We start from the raw sequence: 19,423 nt of genomic DNA, 5'->3' as shown, positions 1-19,423 counted from the left end.
CTGCCGCTGCCGCCGCCTCCTCCTCCTCCTCCGCTGCGGGCAGGAAGATGGCGAACGTGCAGCTGGAGTTCCAGGCCAGCGCCGGAGAGGCGGACCCGCAGAGCCGCCCTTTGCTCGTGCTGGGCCAGCTGCAGAACTTGCACCGCCTGCCCTGGGCCCAGCTGCGGGGGAAACTGCAGCCCAGGGTCACCGAGGAGGTAAAGGCGCGCCGGGCTCTCCCGGGGCAGGCGGGCTGGGCAGGGAGGAGCGGCTGCTGCAGGGAGCTCCCCCGACCCATGGAGCTCGTCAGGGTCCCCACCCCAAACTGAAGCTCTCCTAATAATTAATAGAAATCTCCTTTTCCTCTTCCTCTTGCCTCGGGAAACGCTTCCTCTCTCTTCCCCCAGGCCTGGGCTGGGCTGGGGAGAGCGCCGCCAGCAGCGGTGGGGGTGGGCTGGATTTAACATATATCTCCTGTCGGTTAGATAGCGCCTTGCTGGAAGGGGGGGTTGGTTGGAGAGGGAGGACGGAACTTGCAATAATAATAATAATAATAATAATTAATAATAATAATAATAATAATAATTTACAAAAGAGCCATCTCTCATCCTTTCATTCTCACGTGCTGAAGCTCCGCCCCAGGTAAGGGGGAGGAAATTGCTCCCCCCTGGAAGAAGCAGAAATGCACGTGCTCTCATCTCGAACCCGTCTCCCTCCTTGATTTATTTGCAGTTTGCAAGTTAAGTTTATTCTCAGTAGGCAGCTGTACAGCCCTGCCCCTGTTTCTTCAAAGTAAGCCTTACTGAGTCCAAGGGGATTTTCTTTCAGATGGTAGCCTTGTAGCCTTCTCTTAAAGGTAAGGGGGCCCCTGACCGTTAGGTCCGGTCGCGGACGACTCTGGGGTTGCGGCGCTCATTTCGCTTTATTGGCCGAGGGAGCCGGCGTACAGCTTCCAGGTCATGTGGCCAGCATGACTAAGTCGCTTCTGGCGAACCAGAGCAGCGCACGGAAACGCCGTTTACCTTCCTGCCGGAGCGGTACCTATTTATCTACTTGCACTTCGATGTGCTAGGTTGGCAGGAGCAGGGACCGAGCAACGGGAGCTCACCCTGTTGCAGGGATTTGAACTGCCAACCTTCTGATCTGCAAGCCCTAGGCTCTGTGATTTAACCCGCAGCGCCACTCATGTCCCTTAGCCCTTTCTTGCTTAGAAGCAAATCCCTTTTTAAGTTCACTTACTCCCAGGTAAGTATGCCTAGGATCACAGCTTCAAACCCTTTTTAAGTTTTTAGTTTTTCCTTTTTCGCCTAGATGGTTAACCTACCCAAACTAGTTGATTTTGAGTTTTGCTTTTAAAAACCAGCTGTGTTGCAAATGCTTGGATTTGGTGCATGGGTGCGTATTTTTGCCTGTTCTAGGTTCACTTAAGGAGGGAGCAAGTGTAACACTGCATGGAATTCAGATGAGAGGAGTTTAGCTCAATGGAAGCAGCGGGCCCCAAGGCGATTTAATAATAATAATAATTTTATTATTTATATCCCGCCCATCGGGCTGGGTTTCCCCAGCACAGGAGAGCAAAAACAGAAGATACTCCCTTAAAAGAGGGCTTCAGTGATTGCCTAAGGACAAATGCAGACAGCTGTGCTAACTTTTGAGCCATAGCTCAGTTGTGGAGATCTGCTTTGCATGCCGAACTCCCCAGCTTCAATCCCTGCCCTCTCCAGGTACAGCTGGGAATGCACCCAGTCAGTGCAGACAATACTGGGCAAAATAGAACCCGCCTCCCCCCAAAAACCCAGAAAGACTTGTGGCCCATTAAAAACCCTAAAAGTCTGGGAAATACTCAAGGGTCTCCTTTAATCCTCTTTAACTTCCATTCTGGCTTTTTGCAACAAGCATGGGCAACAGAAGTTGGAGAGAGGAAGGAGACTTTTCTTTTAAAAGATCTGTGCATTATATCAACTCGGCACAGCAGCGATTTAAATATACTTTGCAAAGCTTACCGGTAACTTGTCTGCGTGGGTCTCAGATTTGTTGATTTATTAACTGTCCGGGAAGTCAAAACACAGGCCTTAAGGTCACTTGACAGAATTTGAGCAATTAGTTGCAGGGGTTGAGAAGCTGGCTGGAGGCTTCTGTGCGCTTCGAGGTCAACAAAAACCAGACGGATTTATTGGGCATTGCTTTGACTTTGTTATTTAGAGACTCCACGTCCCCATTATGTGAGATTTTCGTAACTCTTATTTCACTTTGCTTTTTGCTCCTTTTCGTGCTCCTTTTTCTTCGCTGCATAGGTGCGAGGCTTGTTACCTGTTTTCTTTGACATGTTTAGCAAAGATGGGAAACAGTAAGTGCTTAAAGTGTCCCGTTCCCCCCCCCCCAGCTGTTGTTGGGCTTTCTCCCAGTAATCCCAGCCAGCATGGCTAACAGTGAGGGATAATGGGAGACATACAGCAACAACAGCTGGAACAGCAGCAGTCTCCGCATTCCCTTATTATGACACAAACTTTTGCGGATTCAGATCTGCTTCCTGCTGCATCAGGAAATTTAAAGCTATAAGGGCAGATAAAGCATCTTAATTTGTCTTGCTTGCCCTTTTTTTTACCCTGTGGCTGGTACACCTTTTGGCCACATTCCTCCCCCCCCCCCCCCAATACACCACACATTGGTGTATCTGGCATATCTGGGAAGAGGCTTCGGCCTAGCTCAGTATTATTTACACTGACTTCTGCAGCAGCTATCCAGGCAATGTTAGAAACTCGGATTTATAAGCTAGGCACCAAATGGCTCCTTAAACCAAAGTTACAGTCGCCAAAACTGTCTAGTTGCCATTATGGGGACAAGATATCACAAAAGTTATATTTTTCAAGTGATGGACTGATTGATTGATTCTCAGTTAAACATCGGGCTAGTTCAGGTGACTACCTTAACCTAGGTTAAGAACTTTGAGAACTTAAAGAAGAAAAGTCACTTGACCCAGGGACAGTCCACATAAATATTGGCCTATTCCGACCTCTCTTCCTTAATGGTGACACGGACCATTCATAACATAAAGAGTATTCTTCACAACTGTGAGCAGGGCACTGGGGTGGGGTTAGTGAAGAGAAGCTACAACAATTAACTACAATTTTGTTCACTGCTCCTGCTCAGGCCGCACAGAAAAAAGTACCGTATTTTTCGCTCTATAACACGCACCCGACCATAACACGCACGTAGTTTTTAGAGGAGGAAAACAAGAAAAAAAATTCCAAACGAAACAGTGGATTTTTGATTTTTGTGGTTCATGCTGTGGCCACAGACATGTGATCTGACAGTGAGTTTAGAGTAGCCCAATGCAAAAATCCTGAGGATCCATGTGGATCCATGCTTTGTAACCACGTTTTTGCACCACTGCGGCCCCAAGCAACAGTGGGTGCGTGATTTTTTTGGTGCAAGATGTAGCCATGGACATGCTATGTGATCTGATGGTGAATTTGGGGTGACCCAGTGCAAAAATCCTGAGGATCCATGTGGATCCGTGCTTTGTAACCACGTTTTAAGTGGGGAGGAAAGGAAAAGCACTCAAGGGACAAGGAGCATGCGTGGGGTGGGTGGAGAAGGATGCTGCTAATAATGCAGAAGAGGGGTATAAGGGGAGAAGGTTCCTCTCCTCTCCCGCTTTGCTCCTTTAAAGAAGCAGGCTCTCTGCCCCTCTCTCCTCCCCACTCAGCGGCTCTTCTTCCGCTTTGCTGTTTCAAAGCGAGCCACGGAGGAGGGAAGGGGAACCATGGATCCTCTGCTCACAACTGCAGCAGATTCCCCCCCCCCGTCACCCGTAGGCATTCGCTCCATAACATGCACAGACATTTCCCCTTACTTTCTAGGAGGAAAAAAGTGAGTGTTATGGTGCAAAAAATACGGTATTTTGGTTTGTGAAATTCATTCTGATTGTGCAGATAAAGTATAACTGATAGAATTCTACAGGATGTGGAATTAGTGTGTGAAAACAGTCAAGATCCAATGATCCTTAGGCTTGCCCTTCCAGATGGTGAAGATGTCAGGCGCTATCCTGGTTCCCAGTCATCCTCACTTGGCTGCAAATAGCTGATAGCCAGGTGGAAAATGTGCCTGGTGCCTGGCTAATCTCAAACACTGATTTAAGGCAGGGCATCTTCCCCATAGGGACGTGGGTGGCGCTGTGGGTAAAACCTCAGCGCCTAGGGCTTGCCGATCGCATGGTCGGCGGTTCGAATCCCCGCGGCGGGGTGAGCTCCCGTCGTTCGGTCCCAGCTCCTGCCCACCTAGCAGTTCGAAAGCACCCCTAAGTGCAAGTAGATAAATAGGTACCGCTTTATAGCGGGAAGGTAAACGGCGTTTCCGTGTGCTGCGCTGGTGCTGGCTCGCCAGAGCAGCTTCGTCGCGCTGGCCACGTGACCCGGAAGTGTCTCCGGACAGCGCTGGCCCCCGGCCTCTTAAGTGAGATGGGCGCACAACCCTAGAGTCGGACACGACTGGCCCATACGGGCAGGGGTACCTTATCTTCCCCATAACTACTTGGAGATGTCTGAAATTGGGCCTGGAGCTTTCTGCACTCAAAGCAGTTGCTCTAACACAGAGCTAAGGCCCTTCCTTCCGCATGTACCAATGAATGGGCATAGAGCTCAAATCCCCCTTGTGTTGTTGAGCTCTACACACCTTGATTGGCGCGTGCCTATCACAGAATCATAGTGTTGTAGAGTTGGGACCACAAGGGTCATCTCGGCCAACGCTCTGCAATGCAGGAATCTCTTGCCCAACGTGGGACTCGAACCCACAACCTTGCAATTACTGACTGAGCTATCCCAGTGTGCCAAATGTGCAGAAGATAGGACCTCACCTCACATATTCTTTGAATGCATTTTGGAGGGGGGGGTACATCTGAACACGGCATCTCCATGGAATGTGGGTAGCAACTCTTTCCCATTTTATTAGGTACGCCTGCCTTACTTCTATCTCCCTTGTGTAAATGATGGAATTAAAGTCTAACGATGGCTAATACTGAAAAATTGAGCTGCTGAACTTTCCATTTTGGTGCAAACCAAAGCCATTCCCGTTTCTAGTGCCCTCAGCCATTTAAATCCACAGAAGCCTATTCCTCGTCTTGTTTGCTTCCAAAATGTAGACAGTGGAGAGGAGGGAATGTCTGCTGATAGCCATATCTTGGATCTTTTATCTGGACTCAGCCTTGTACTTTAGACCAAGAAGCCCAAACAACAGTCTGGGGCTTCTGCAACACTTTTATAATAATAATAAAAAATCTATTGCCTTTTCAGCCCAGTTTAAGATATTGGAATGAAAATGGTTTTGGCACAAACCGGGGCCATTTAGTGATTGAATTTGTTACCTTGTGCAGTTTGTTCCTTTGAAAGAGTGGGTGACCAAGCTGAAAGATTGTTGCTGCTGATTAATGAATCTGTTGTCCTCTCCATGTAATGAGAGATTATGGGTTGAAATCCACAGATGGGCAATACCTTTCTCAGGATCAGCCAAATTGCCACAAAATACTGAGTCAGTTTTCAAGTTATCCAGAACTCTTCATTGGCCAAGATGTTAAACAAAGCAGCAGATGGGGTGGCAAAGGGGTGTGTGTTCTTTTTTAAGAACAGAAATTAGGTGGGATGTTGTTGCCTTGGACTCTGTCCCAAAATGGAGATTACAGTCCAAATCGTGACAGAAGAAACAAGAAACCTATGAAGATTTGAGCCAGCCTATCTATTTGGAGAAAGGCACGTTTTACTTGTCTCCACACTGCAGCAACTACCCCAAAGCAATTGCAATCTGTTCATAACTGAAGATCTGTTTTGAGGAGACCAGCAAAAGTTGCCAGGCAGTTACAATAAAACAGTCCTATTGAAGGTGCTTTCAGATGGGAGTTTGATATTGTAAATGGGTCGTTGTCAACACGTTGTTGGTTTGGGGTGGTTGTTGTGTTTGGATTTTTTCCTGGAGAGGGTAAACCCAGATTAAACAGGGAATATGTAGACTGATGTTTTGATGCCAATGACATAGTGTGGGCACTGTGAAAAATATGCATGCATGGGGGGGGGCACTCATTCCACAATAAACACCAGTCTGGAAGCACCCTGAGTGAGAATTTTTGGCCCATCTAGGCTAGTAGGTGTACACCACCATTACCTACAACCCTCCCCCCAGGGTTCCTAATGCAGGTCTGCCCAGACTTGTTTTACTGAGTTTCTTTAACAGGGTTCAGCCATACGAGGCCCTTATTAATGAATATTATTTGTTTTGCCATTTTGAAAGAAGCGTGGGAAAAATCTGAAATACCGCAAGCTCTCTTTCCTTCTTGATGTCTTGGTGGAGATGCTCTTAAGCCATTGTCAGTTCGCAGGTATCACTAAGCCAGACCATGGTTTAGTGCACATGTGTGAGTGTGCAGACTCTTTGCACCTCCTGTTGCCGTTGTGCGCTAAGCAACAGTTTGGACGACGCACTAAACCAAACCATGCCTTAGCAGTTCAGCAGCAGAAGGACCAAGGAGTGAAGTGGTCAGTCTCTCCAGGAGAAAACAGGTTTGCGCTAAGCCATGGTTTGGACTTAAGGTTGGATGTGAATCGGGTCATGCTGTGATCACCATGTGGTCTGGGGGTTTTGCATCACTGCAGCATTGCTGCTACATATCCCTCACCACCGTGGTAAGTCGTTTGCCAGGCTAAAGGGGTACAATTGGGGAAAAACTATTAACGGGTGGTGCATCTTCTTTCTGAAGAAGGGTCTCCAATCTTTCCCATTGTTTCCTTTTTCTCAGTTATGGCAAGCTGCGCTAAGCACCCTGAACCCAAACCCGACCGACAGCTGCCCTCTCTACCTGAACTATGTTACTATAGCCGCTTTACCTTCCCGGGTCAGCAGACACAACAGCCCGTCGGCTGCCCAGTTTCTCACGCGCCTCGTTCGGAACTGTCTCCCGGGAGGGACCAACAGATGCATCCTTGTAAGTGAAAGTGAGCAGCTGGAGGGAAGTGGCTTAAAAATATCTGCAAGCGCTTCAAATGCAAAGGGGCTGATTTAAATGTCACTTTTGCTCCTGGAAGAACACCTCGAAACACCTTGATCTGCACTTGCAGATTTGTGATTCATTTCTTGTGGAGGCAGTTGATGCCTTTGGGTATACATTGGTCTTAAATGATTCAGTTTTTCATACAGGCAACTCGTAATTTACGCAGGGGTTACATTCCAAGGCACCGTGTGTTTAAGTGAAATCGCATATATTTGAAACGCTATTAGGAAACCCTATGAACCCCCCATTCCGCCCCTTCTCCTGAGGTTTTTTGTGACATTTTGGGGTCTTTTCTGGGTTCGGTGCAATGCGTGCCTGTTTGGTTGCACACGTGCCTAAAATGGTTGCTGTCTGTATTTATAAATTTATTGTTGTACTTCCCCCCCCCTAAATCTCTTTGAGGGATCTTTTTTTGGAATCAAGTGGTGTGTAAGTTCTATGAAATGAAAATAAAACAAACCAATCAATAAAATTATTGCCAACTTCTGAGTTTCAAGTCTCCCACCAGTGTTTAATTTCTTAAAAAGGAGGCAAGAGGTCTTGAGCTCCAAGCCAGCATCTCCGTACAGGTCATTTTTAGTACTCTTAGACCACAGTCCTATATTCTAGGGAGAAGAAACCTTTAGCCTTTTAAGTATCATTGGACTTCCAACTCCCATCAGCCTCAGCAAAGGCAATGGTCAGGGGATTGTAGCTTCACAACACCTGGAGTTTCACAGGTTCCCGTGCTATGTCACACCCGCTTAATTGGAAGCAAGCCCAGCATAACTCAATATGGCTTCCTTCTGAGGAGACGTTTGGAGACCTCTGCTGTTAGGAGGCTTGACATCAGGTTATCAGGGAAGCTGCCTCCCCCTCAGAAGTGTGGACAGATATCTGAGCTCCCTATATCTGTGCTGAGCTCCATATATTCCAGTCACCCCCAAACTCGGCCCTCCAGATGTTTAGGGACTACAACTCCCATGATCCCTAGCTAACAGGACCAGTGGTCAGGGATGATGGGAATTGTAGTCCCAAAAACATCTGGAGGGCCGAGTTTGCCTGTGCCTGATATATTCTTTCAGCCCTCAGCCCCTTCTCAGGTGTCTGGCACACATTTTATTTTCTGTTTCCCTTTCAGATGGTCTGTGAGCGCTCGGAGGTCTTTGCCTCAGCCTGTGCTATAGCAAGAGCTTTTCCGCTGTTCACACAGCGATCCAGTGCCTCTAGACGCACAGAGAAGAAAAGTGTGATAGTGGAATTTTTCCTGGTTGGGCAGAACAATGGCCCTGTGGAGGTGGAGACGCTTAAAGTAAGCTGCCGGTTAAAAAAATTAAAATTAAAAAAATATTTATTTGGTTTTTCAGTTTACAGTTTTACAATCCCATATCCAACATACAATGTAACGACAAGATTCCATTGACTCTCCTGGACTTCCCTCCTCCCCTTTGTGGGTCCTATTGTTAATCATTTCCTCCTGCATCTTTTATAATGATCCAGATCTTTTACATCTCTGTTACATCCAAAATTCACCATTAAACTACAAGTGTTATTCCAATCCTACTAACAGTTTTTACGGTTTACAATGGTTTTTAAGTTAAATTATACTTTTTGACACAAAAATAATATGGCGATGTGAGTGCCGCATACTTTGGGTTAATGTTAAAGGCTTATTTCCCCCCAGTTGCATGGCTGGTTTTACTTTAGCTGGATTTCATAGAACACAACAGGCAATTTGCAGACACGAAAGTGTGTTAAAATTGAAATGTAGGTGAAATTTTATGTACTTCAAAAGAAAGAAAGCTACAAGCTCCTAGGTTTGCTTACAGTAATACAGTGATAAAAATGAATAGGAATTTGTGGTGCTACTTTCTCCTGTGTAGAAGTGAGTGATTAGATTTGCTAAGCTCAATCCCTCATAAGTAGTCTCTGGTCTACACTACAGACTTCCATGACACTTGTTGAATTTTCCTGACACCTGGAAAGTTTCTGAGCAGTGCAGATGCAGATGAAAAGCAAAGCTGATGCATAGACACTCTTGACATGCTCCCCTTTTCTTTCTTGTATGAATTCTAGTGTCTGGAAAGTGCTGCAGAAGGTATAAGGCTGGCAGCTCGGATCGTAGACACCCCATGCAATGAAATGAACACAGACAGCTTCCTGGAGGTTGGTGATAACCTTTTAACAGGCTTAGCTTGAATTTGGGAAGCTTATGTCCAGGATTTCACTGTAGCGAAGCTGTATTTTGTCCACGATGCTCAGGGAGGTGGCTGACTTGTCGCTTGGCATTTGATGACGAATGGTTTGCCATTTTGAACCAGGTGGCTTTAATGAGGCCCATAAATCAGTAGGACTAAATGATCTAGGTTTTGCTCGTAGGCTTGGGTGGGTGACATCCAGGAAAGAATGTGCAAGGGTTACAGCACCCCCACCCCCGAAATTGGTCCCACACAGTCCCTCTTTCGAAGGGCATCTTCAGACAGATTTCACGTAGAAACAACAAAGGGCCTTCCCTCATTCCTGACTACCTGAGGACAGCGACGTTCAAAATGTCCAGGAACGCTTTTTATTGCTGTGCTGATATAACCCATCGATGTTTGCAAGTTTTGGTGGGGATGGAAAGACGCCCTGTAAAGACTGGATTAATTTTTCACAGGGCAGGTGAATTTTGCCTCACTCGCACATCTGATGCTCCGCTCCCTCCCCCTCCCCCCCCCCAACCTTAGAGCTGGTGAGGGGGACAATTCTTACCAGTAAATTTGCAAGCAAATCAACAGCAGCTTGGAAGGTTTCGAAGGCTAGAAAGATTATTTTTTAGAAAAGGTCTTCATTTGGCAGCAAAAAGACATGGAAGTTTGTGCTAGGTGAAGCACAGCACAGACAAGGTTTTTATAAATGGGGACCCACCACCAATAAGGCCCTTTCCCCAGTCACTGGTCTCCTTGCCTCAGAAGGTGAGGCAACCGGGAGGAGAGCCACTGACAATGGTTTTGGTGTCCTGGGAGGTCATTGCAGGGTCCAGGCGAGTGGTTGTTGCATCCTGGTCCCTTGGATTTGGGCCTTGGATTCTGACTTTTGAGTTTAAGAAGCACAGTGTTTAAAGGTGTTGCGATGTGACTCTGGTGTCTTCCTTCCTTGAAGGAAATCAGAAAAGTCGGAAAGGACCTGGGGATTGTTCCAACCATTATTCGAAATGCAGAATTGAAGGAGAAAGGATTTGGAGGTCAGTCAAACCGAAGCGATTTTCCACTCCCCCATATGATAAAATCTTGTATGTGGTTAAGACATTACTCATGGGTAATTCAGATCATTTCCCCAGCTCTCCTCTGTCTCTACCTCTGTCCCCAGGTATTTATGGCGTTGGCAAAGCAGCCGTGCACCCACCAGCTCTAGCTATGCTGAGCCACACCCCGGAAGGTGCCACACAAACCATCGCCTGGGTTGGGAAGGGCATTGTTTACGACACTGGAGGACTCAGCATCAAAGGAAAGGTGAGCGTGTCTGGAGACACAGCAGCAGCTGCACACACTCACTCGCACACATCAAAATTCAGTGTGTACTGATACCCCGCTTGTGTGTTCGGTATGTGTGAAGGTGCCTGCCTAGCCACAAGTCCAGACTAGACGCATGTGTGATCTCCATCAATCCAAAGGGGGCCTTCACACTTGCAGAGTCCCTCTACCTGTGCATTCACCCATGTTCAGGTAGGGCTCCTTCAGACTGATGCTGCAGGCCACAATGGCTATGTTCTCCGTCCAGTGTCCGAGGCCCTATCAAGGGGTCAGCAAACTTTTTCAGCAGGGGGCCGTTCCACTGTCCCTCAGACCTTGTGGGGAGCCAGACTATTTTGGGGGAGGGAATGAACAAAATCCTATGCCCCACAAATAACCCAGAGATGCATTTTATTCATGTAAAAGCGCACTGATTCCTGGACTGTCTGCGGGCCAGATTTAGAAGGCGATTGGGTCAGATCCGGCCCCATGGCACCTCTGCATACAGGTTGCTGAGAATCACAAGTGGGGAGAGTTGTCGTTGCACTTGGGTTCTGCTTGTGTGCTTCCCCTTTGGGGCGCCTGCTTGACCACAGCGAGAACAGGGTGCGTGTTAAGTTGTGGGTGAACATATAAGACGACACAGTGATTCTTCAAACAGCTCTTGTTTATTCACAGGACAGAACAGAACTGAACTGAAGGGTTCAGTCAGCCTGCTTATATAGAGCTCCAGTACAACGTAACTGTAACAATTTTCTAAAACTATCCAATCACTGAATGTCACTTTCGATCCCTTATTTGCATAACTACCTACAGTATCCCCCTGCTGGCCCAGGGTGAGAACTTCAGTACATAACACCGTTGGACTGGATGGGCCTTTGGCAATTGCATTTTTTATCTTGTGCACCACTTTGATAGCCTCAGGCTGTGCAGCCGTTTATGAATTTGCGAAATAACTAATAAAGGTTGGGCCGGCCTAGTGCATTCTGAGAAGCCCCTTCACTAGTTGGGCACTCCCTGAATGGCTGAGTGGAGCTTAAAGGTGAGGCAGTGTTTGTTATCTGTATAATGCCATCAGGGCACATAATAACTCCTACACAGAGTAGAGTAAGCCAAGAAGAAGCAGGTCTCTGCCCCACAGAGCTTACACTCATTCTAAATTTAGATGGGGAAGGAGAGGCATGAGTAAGCAAAGGATGAATACAGTTTATGGCAAAAATTCACTTGGAGGGTTGTGTGTGTATTTAAAGACTTAACAGATAAAGCCTGCAATCCAGTCAGTACACACTTACCAGAGAGGGAGTTCTGTCGAACTCAATGGAGTTTACTCAGTGAGGTCTACACTGCAGTGTTGCGCTGTAATCACCTCAGCATGGCTCTTTCAGCACCAAAGCTTTCTGCATAAATGAATTTCTTTGCGTTTACATTTGTCTAGACAACAATGCCTGGGATGAAGCGAGATTGTGGTGGAGCTGCTGCTATTTTGGGTGCCTTCAAAGCCACCGTAAAACAAGTGAGTGAAACTGAGCAGTTTTTATCAAAGGCTGTAATGCCTGTTTTAGCCATGCAGTAGAGCCTTGGTGGTTCAGTGGCCTACCAGTGATGTAACATCACGGCCGTTCCTTATTTCAGAGGATTCAAGAATGTGATGCCCGCTAGAATGGGAGACTATTCCTTGAAGTTCGTCCAGCAAACAAACCCCCCTCAGGACAGGAGTTTTCATTGCTGTGATCCTTGCTGAATTGTTCTTGGCCTCAATTGTTCTTGGCCTCAATTTTTCTTGGCCTCAGCCTGATTCCACAGCTGACCTTTGGCCCTGTATATCCATTTAGTTCAGTGTTGTCTGCACCAGGGATGGGGAACTTGGTTGTTAAATCCACCTTTAAAACTCTAAACTGCCTCGGCCCTGAAGGAGCGTCTCCACCCCCATTGCTCAGCCTGGACCCTGAGATCCAGCTCCAACGGTCTTCTGGCACTGCAAGAAGTCAGGTTACGAGGAACTCTTCTCTATAATCGTGCCAGCCCTGTGGAACACCCTCCTACCAGATGTCAAAGAAATAAACAACTATCTGACTTTTAGAAGTTTCCCCTTATTCCCCATGAATGGTGGCTCGCCCTTGCGTTATGGCACTACAAATTGATGGTGGGGTGTTGCTCCCCTCTCCAGGTTTGGCATTCCTAGATTCCTCACCCCGACTCAGAAACAAATACCAGGCATGCCTAAAGCCAGGCTAGGCCCCTGTACAAAATGCAGTCTATTGTGGGCATTGCACAGTTATATGCATGGAAGGTGGGAGGGGAGACAATAAAAACGCCACGCCTTGCAATACTGTGACAAACCGATGGGTGTTCTTTAAAAACGAGAAAGGCCAAAGGAATTCCACTCTCGCTATAGTGCTATGAATCTTGCAGGCAGACTTCTCTACCCGGCGATAGTATCCAGGGCTCTGAAAGCATCTCACTGCAGTCATTTAATGGGGCAGCCGGGCAGCCAAGAAATCTGGTGGGAGGCTCTCAAATGCTAAATTAACATTTCCCAAGGCTGCTGCTTTAAAAGGCATTTTTCTTGCGTGGAGCTGTATCAGAGACTTTGTTCACAATAAATAAAAATGTGTGGTATGGTTTCTCTCCTGTTAGCTTTAATTTGTTTTGCAGGTTAGGCTCTCTCCTCATTTCACAGCTCTTCTTTTGTCCTTACTGCAATAGGGCTTTAAAGACAATCTTCATGCTGTTTTTTGCTTGGCTGAGAATTCTGTCGGACCAAATGCAACAAGGCCGGATGATATCCATGTTCTTTACTCCGGAAAGTAAGATTTATTTATTCCCTCCGCTCTTACCCTACCTGGCTGCTGCCTAGTGCTTACTTTGGGAATTCTCCACCTGCTCCTAACTTTAAAAAACGCACAGCTGGGGCAGCACACCTGGTCCTTGGAGGATTTCATTGGCTCAGGGAGATTGCTAAGCATGAACAGGGATAGGTGTATAGGCCACAATTGCAGACGGTACAGAAAAAGCACAGGTTGCAATATTGGGACTCATGAATCAGCTTCTCAGAATCTCCGCTTTCATTTGTGGGAAGGTTTCTGGTCCCTATGATTGGGACTGATCTGCGAGTTCATTTGGGCCATAGATGAGAGTGAGGAAGTGTGGCAGAAGGCATTTCCATCAGTATACAGTCATACCTTGGATCTCGAACGCCTTGGCTCCCGAACAAATTGGCTCCCGAACGATCGAAACCCAGAAGTGAGTGTTCCGGTTTTTGAACGTTCTTTTGGAAGCCGAACATCCGACAGGGCTTCTGCAGTTTCTGATTGGCTGCAGGAGCTTCCTGCAGCCAATCGGAAGCCGCACTTTGGGTTTTTTTTAATGTTTTGGAAGTCAAACGGACTTCCGGAACGGATTCCGTTTGACCCCCAAGGTATGACTGTATTTTAATTGGTAAACTTGAATTAATGTTTTTCTTGTGTATTTTTTGTAACATTTGTTATTGTTGTTTTAGCTTGCTGTTTTAGCTTTTCTACATTAAGGCGCATAGCAATTACCTAACTAGATTAAATGAATAGATAACCCTTAAACACTGCCACATTATTATTGTTATTATTATTATTATTATTATTATTATTACCCCACTCTTTCTCCAGAACTGTGGAAATCAACAACACCGATGCCGAGGGCAGGCTGGTACTCGCTGATGGAGTTGCCTACGCTTGCAAAGACCTTTGTGCCGACATTATTTTGGATATGGCTACTCTCACTGGCGCTCAGGTACTTTGAGTGAAAACAAAACAGGCTTTCTCTGTGATAGCTCCCCACTTTGGAACAATTCTCCCCAGGGCGGCATGCTGGGTGCCTTCTTACCAGAGTCTGGTAAGCTTCAGAGTGACCCCAGAGTTCCCTGGAGAAAGAGCTTGAAAACCACTGCTTTAGATAGCAGTTACAGAAGGAGACAGTGACATGTCTTCACAGCCCTCTCAGGTGCAGAACCTTCAGGGAAACCGCTGCAGGTGCATGTGGAGGAAACTCTCTGCAGCGTGCGTGCCTTTCTGTTGTCTCCTTCCGCTTCCCCTTGGCTTGGCTTCCCTCCTTCCGCTTCTTCTTGGCTTGGGATAACTCAGCTGTCCTTCTTGTTGGCTGAGGAGCAGCAGCAGGGGAGGAAGGGAAGGCAGTTGAGTGAATAGGGAATGCTACAAGAAAGTTAAGAGGGCTGTCTGGGGAAGGCTGGTCCATCAGTGCAAAAGTGGCACTGCCCCACCAACATCTCCTGGCCCTTAGGCAACCGCTACCTGCCTGCTTTCTTGCTTGCAAGCAGTCCAGGAGGTATAACTTGCCTGTCAGCTTCCTCCTCAGTCGCAGTGTTGCCCTCGTAGAACCCAGCAGGGAGGACAATGGGGCAAAATTAGATTTGTTTGGCTCTGACTCCACCTACTGTGAGCTTCTCTGCCTTCTTCCCTACAGTCCCAGTGGGCACAAGCTGCTACTGGTGTGGTCCTTCTCCCCCCCCCCCCATTTCTTTTTTCCCTTCCCTGCCGCCCAAAGCATCTGCTATCAAGCAGAGGAGGAAATGGCTTGTAGGACACCAGTCTTTGTCATGTGGGCGACAGGAGCAGGTGTCAGCAATAAATCCCATGGAATAAGTGAAGCCAACTCTTTATTAGAAGAAACAAGGTCTGCTCAGGAGTGCCAAGCCTAAGGAGCACAACAGCTCTTTTCTCAGTAGGTCTTGCCCTTTTGAGGCAGTTGTGGGGACCAAAGGTCCCTGTCTTCCCACAGCTGCCTAAGTCTCCTCCCTTGGGTCCTTCCCAAACAACCTGAGACTCCGCCGCCTGGCCTTTGCACCTCCCTCTTCATACCTCTTCTGGTACTGGGAGACCAGATCAGAGGGGAGCTTGTCGCAGCAGGATGAGGAGACAGCTTGGTTTTTTCACCAGCCTGACTCGTCTCTGTCTCTTGGCCTCCTCTTCTCCTGCTTTCCACCTCTCTGCCACAGACTTTCCCTGCTCAGTAAACCCTGCTCCTTCTTCAGCTTCCCATGCTTCCTCTTCCCAGTCTTCTCCCTCTGACCACTCGTCGTCTTCTCACAACCACAACCCTTGCAGATACTTCCTGGCATTCCTCCAGCCAGCCCCATGGCATCAGGAGATTGCATCGCAGAAGCAATCCATGAGTCCCATCTACTGTGTAGCACTTCCGAAGCACTTCAGAATATAGGCAGAAATGGCCTGCCTCTTCTTGGGTTTCACGTTTTCCTTCTTGTCGCCTTTCAGGGAATTGCCACGGGGAAATACCACGCTGCTGTCCTCACCAACAACGAAGAGTGGGAAAGAGCCTGTGTCAAGGCGGGCAGAAACTGCGGAGATCTGGTTCACCCTCTTGTCTATTGCCCTGAGCTCCATTTTAGTGAATTTACCTCTGCTGTGGCTGACATGAAGAACTCTGTGGCAGTAGGTTTATCAGATATACTGTTATCAGTTACTATTTTATGCCTATGCTGAGTACAATGCCTGTGAGGCACTTTCTGCACTGTTTAGGGAAGTTTTGAATGTTTGAAGTTTTATTCTGTTTTTAGTGTTCTGTTGGTAGCCGCCCAGAGTGGCTGGGGAAACCCAGGCAGATGGGTGGGGTATTATTATTATTATTATTATTATTATTATTATTATCACCATCAGATCAAAAGTGCTGCTGTGTAGAGCTGCTTTGCTTCTGCCTACCTTCTCTAGAAATGCAATTTAGCATCATTATCTGTAGACTGAGGTTTCTGAAAATGCTTCTTACTAAATCCAGCCTCTTTTCTGCTCTTTTCTCCAGGACCGAGATAACTCCCCAAGCTCTTGTGCTGGACTCTTCATTGCTTCACACATTGGGTTTGACTGGCCTGGTGTCTGGGTCCACATAGACATTGCTGCCCCGGTCCATGCGGTGAGTTGTGTATGATTGATTCCATTCTCTTAAGTCAAAGGCCGGTATATCCTCACCGCAGCCACACAAAATTAGATGGAGCCAACATTGCCAGTGATTCAGAAATGTTTTAAATAAGTAAAATGAAAGTTTTGAGTCTTTGTGGAGTGGGAACTTGTCTTCTGCAGTGCAATAATAAGCCAGTCCTCTGGTTATGCACAAGCAAAAAAATAGAAAATAAAATAAAAAACAATGTTTTGAAAATCTTATATCTTTTTCAAAGCAAATGGCTAGCCTTTATAGAGGAGGTTGAAAATGGGTAGGTACTGCCTGGTGAAACCTCAGAAGTCAAAGGAAAGGTTTGAAAGTCAAGTCTTGCAAATATTTTGTCAGAAGTCCCACTGAGTTCAATGGGACTTAACTTCCCTAAGTGTAATACACCAAATCGCAGCATTAGTACAAATTCTAGAGATCAAGAGAGGCCACTGGACACCCGGGAGATCCTTGCTCTTTCCTGGGAGCATCAAAATCAGTGAAACAAAAGCAGCAGATACATGCAGGTTTTGTGTGATTTAAACAGGTTGTGGAATCCAGGCAATGTAACTACAAAGCAGTATCCAGTGAAGTACTTCCACCACCGTAAAGTGTTGTTGCAAAACAGAACGTCCCTTCTCCTTTCGCTGCACATCCCCTTCTCCACATCTGCTCTGGAGGTTGGGGGGGGGGACCTAGAACAGTTTGGGGGACACGTGGGGGGAGGAGGAGGGGGAATTCCATTGTGCACCCAAAAGTCCTTGTGCTCGCAGCACTTTGTTGGATTACTGCCCATGGTGTGTTGGGTTTTTCCCCTCTTCATTTCTTAGCTTTATGTAAATAGCAGAATATACTAGTAAAAGCACTGGCAATAGATGCATTAAAACGCAACTTGTTTGATAGAGGATCCCTGTATATACGTTGTTGTTGTTCCCATCTGACTGGGTTGCCCCAGCCACTCTGGGCAACTTCTAGCAAATTATAAATACACAGTATGTCCTATTGAGTTCAGTGGGTCTTACTCCTAGTTAATTAGGTACAGTCATACTGCGGGTTGAATGCATTTTGGGTTGAGCGCCTTTGAGTTGCGCTCCGCGGCAACCCGGAAGTAATGGAGCGCGTTACTTCCGGGTTTTGCCGCTTGCGCATGCGCAGATGCTCAAAATGATGTCATGCGCAGAAGCGGCGAAAAGCGACACGTGCGTGCGCAGATGTGCCATCGCTAGTTACGTTTGCTTCTAGATGCGAACGGGGCTCCGGAACGGATCCCGTTTGTATCCAGAGGTACCACTGTATAGGATTATAGCCTTAGGATGCTGCAGCGTGACTTAATTTGTGTGCCTCTTTCCATTCAGCTTATTATTATTTTTATTTCACCTAAACAACACACAAGCCCTCATAGGCAGCATTCCAAGCATTTGCCTTCAGTGTTTCTCCCGCATTCAGTGCTGAGACTCGCCTCTCTCTGCTTTTGCTCCTAGGGTGAACGAGCCACAGGCTACGGCGTCGCTTTGTTGCTCTCCCTGTTTGGCCGTGCCTCCGAAGACCCTCTCCTGAACATGGTTTCTCCGCTGGGCTGCAATGGGGACTCCCCCTTGGAAGATATGGAGAGAGATTCCAAGAGGCGCCGCTTGGTTTAATGCCCGCTCTCCTCCCCCTTTGGAGAGAGGGCACACAGGAATTACCTCACTTTGCACTGAAGGGTTTCCCAAACCACGAAAGCACCCACGTGTCGGAAATGACCGAGAAAACGAAAACAAGTTGCTCACATTTGATTCTCCCATCTCACTCTGGCAAAAGGCTGTATTCTGTTGGGTTGGGTGTTTTTAGTTTTTTTAATGCGCTTGGGGTTTTCCTACCAAACCTGGTGACTTTGCTGCTTCCAGTCTTTCTGGAGAAGGGGCCAGGGATGTCTATTCCCCCATGTCCCTTTCAAAAAGTATCTGAGCCTATTCCTGCAACAGCTTCACCTCTTGATGCCAATAGAGCCTTCCGAGTTAGTTCTGCAGGTTTCATTTCTCAACCCCTCTGCTTTACAGAATTCAATAGTGTCGTGGGGTTTGGAGGAATATAGGGGTTACCACCTTGGGAGTCAAACACCAGGTGCATCCCTTTAAATCTCCTGACGCTGCAGGGGGTGAGGCAGCTGCTGTGCCTCTTGGCCTCTTTCTCTGGTTTTTTTTTTCACCTGCCGGGAGGCATACCTGAAATCCTGCTTGCCCCCAGGTCAGGACTGCTGCGCCGGAAGGAACTGCAGCTGCCATGCCCAACAGCACAACAGGCTCCACTTCAGTTTGCAGGGTTGCAACCGCTGGGATGAAGCCACTTTGAGGCTCTGCATTATTCACTTAGCAGCAGCATAAGGGAGGCCTGTTTTCTAAGGCAGCTTTTCAATAATAATATTCCTAAGCTACCATTCATGCATGTTACATCTTTCGCTGATCATTACGGATCCGACCCTGTAAGTGGCCGGTGCATTTCTGCACGACGGTTCTTAACACCCTTCTGCTGACAAAGTTCATCGACGTTTAGAATAAAAGTGTTAATGGGAGATTAACCCTTAGAATAAAACCCTTCCTACTCTCAACACGAGTGTAAGCTTATTGAATCGAGGTATCTGCGCCGTTTCTTTCTGCAAATGCATGTAGGTGACACAAAGAGTGCAAGAAGGATATGCAGGACAAAGGATATGCCAGTGGGTGGTGTGGTTAGGAGCGATAGACTCGTAATCTGGGGAACCGGGTTTGCATCTCCGCTCCTCCACATGCAGCTGCTGGGTGACCTTGGGCCAGTCACACTTCTCTGAAGTCTCTCAGCCCCACTCACCTCACAGAGGGTTTGTTGTGGGGGAGGAAGGGAAAGGAGAATGTTAGCCACTTTGAGCCTCCTTCGGGTAGTGGTAAAGGAAAAGGGACCCCCGACCATTAGGTCCAGTCGTGGCCGACTCTGGGGTTGGGGCGTTCATCTCGCTTTATTGGCCGAGGGAGCCGGAGTACAGCTTCCAGGTCAT

At 47.4% G+C, this 19,423-nt stretch overlaps 1 protein-coding gene across 1 annotated transcript; it reads left to right on the top strand.

Annotated features, from left to right (window-relative positions):
- NPEPL1 (aminopeptidase like 1) lies at positions 1-19,000 on the top strand. The gene is made up of 12 exons (XM_081011292.1): positions 1-197; positions 6,764-6,949; positions 8,136-8,306; positions 9,071-9,160; positions 10,136-10,217; positions 10,343-10,485; positions 11,921-11,998; positions 13,192-13,292; positions 14,127-14,250; positions 15,750-15,926; positions 16,291-16,401; positions 17,895-19,000. The coding sequence occupies exons 1-12, from the start codon at positions 48-50 to the stop codon at positions 18,051-18,053; spliced, it is 1,572 nt and encodes a 523-aa protein (XP_080867418.1). The 5' UTR covers positions 1-47; the 3' UTR covers positions 18,054-19,000.
- Positions 19,001-19,423: the final 423 nt, after the last annotated feature.

The sequence above is a fragment of the Podarcis pityusensis genome (genome assembly GCF_964106645.2).
Source record: "Podarcis pityusensis genome assembly, chromosome: 6".
Lineage (NCBI taxonomy): Eukaryota > Metazoa > Chordata > Lepidosauria > Squamata > Lacertidae > Podarcis > Podarcis pityusensis.
This window is presented reverse-complemented; position numbering and strand designations above follow the sequence as displayed.

What these genes read in the sequence shown, in the direction of transcription:
- NPEPL1 (XM_081011292.1), top strand. Translation starts at nt 48, where the DNA reads ATGGCGAACGTGCAGCTGGAGTTCCAGGCCAGCGCCGGAGAGGCGGAC. An exon ending in ACACAGACAGCTTCCTGGAG is followed by an intron (nt 9,161 to 10,135) that starts GTTGGTGATAAC and finishes CCTTCCTTGAAG; the next exon opens with GAAATCAGAAAAGTCGGAAA. An exon ending in TCAAAGCCACCGTAAAACAA is followed by an intron (nt 11,999 to 13,191) that starts GTGAGTGAAACT and finishes TTACTGCAATAG; the next exon opens with GGCTTTAAAGACAATCTTCA.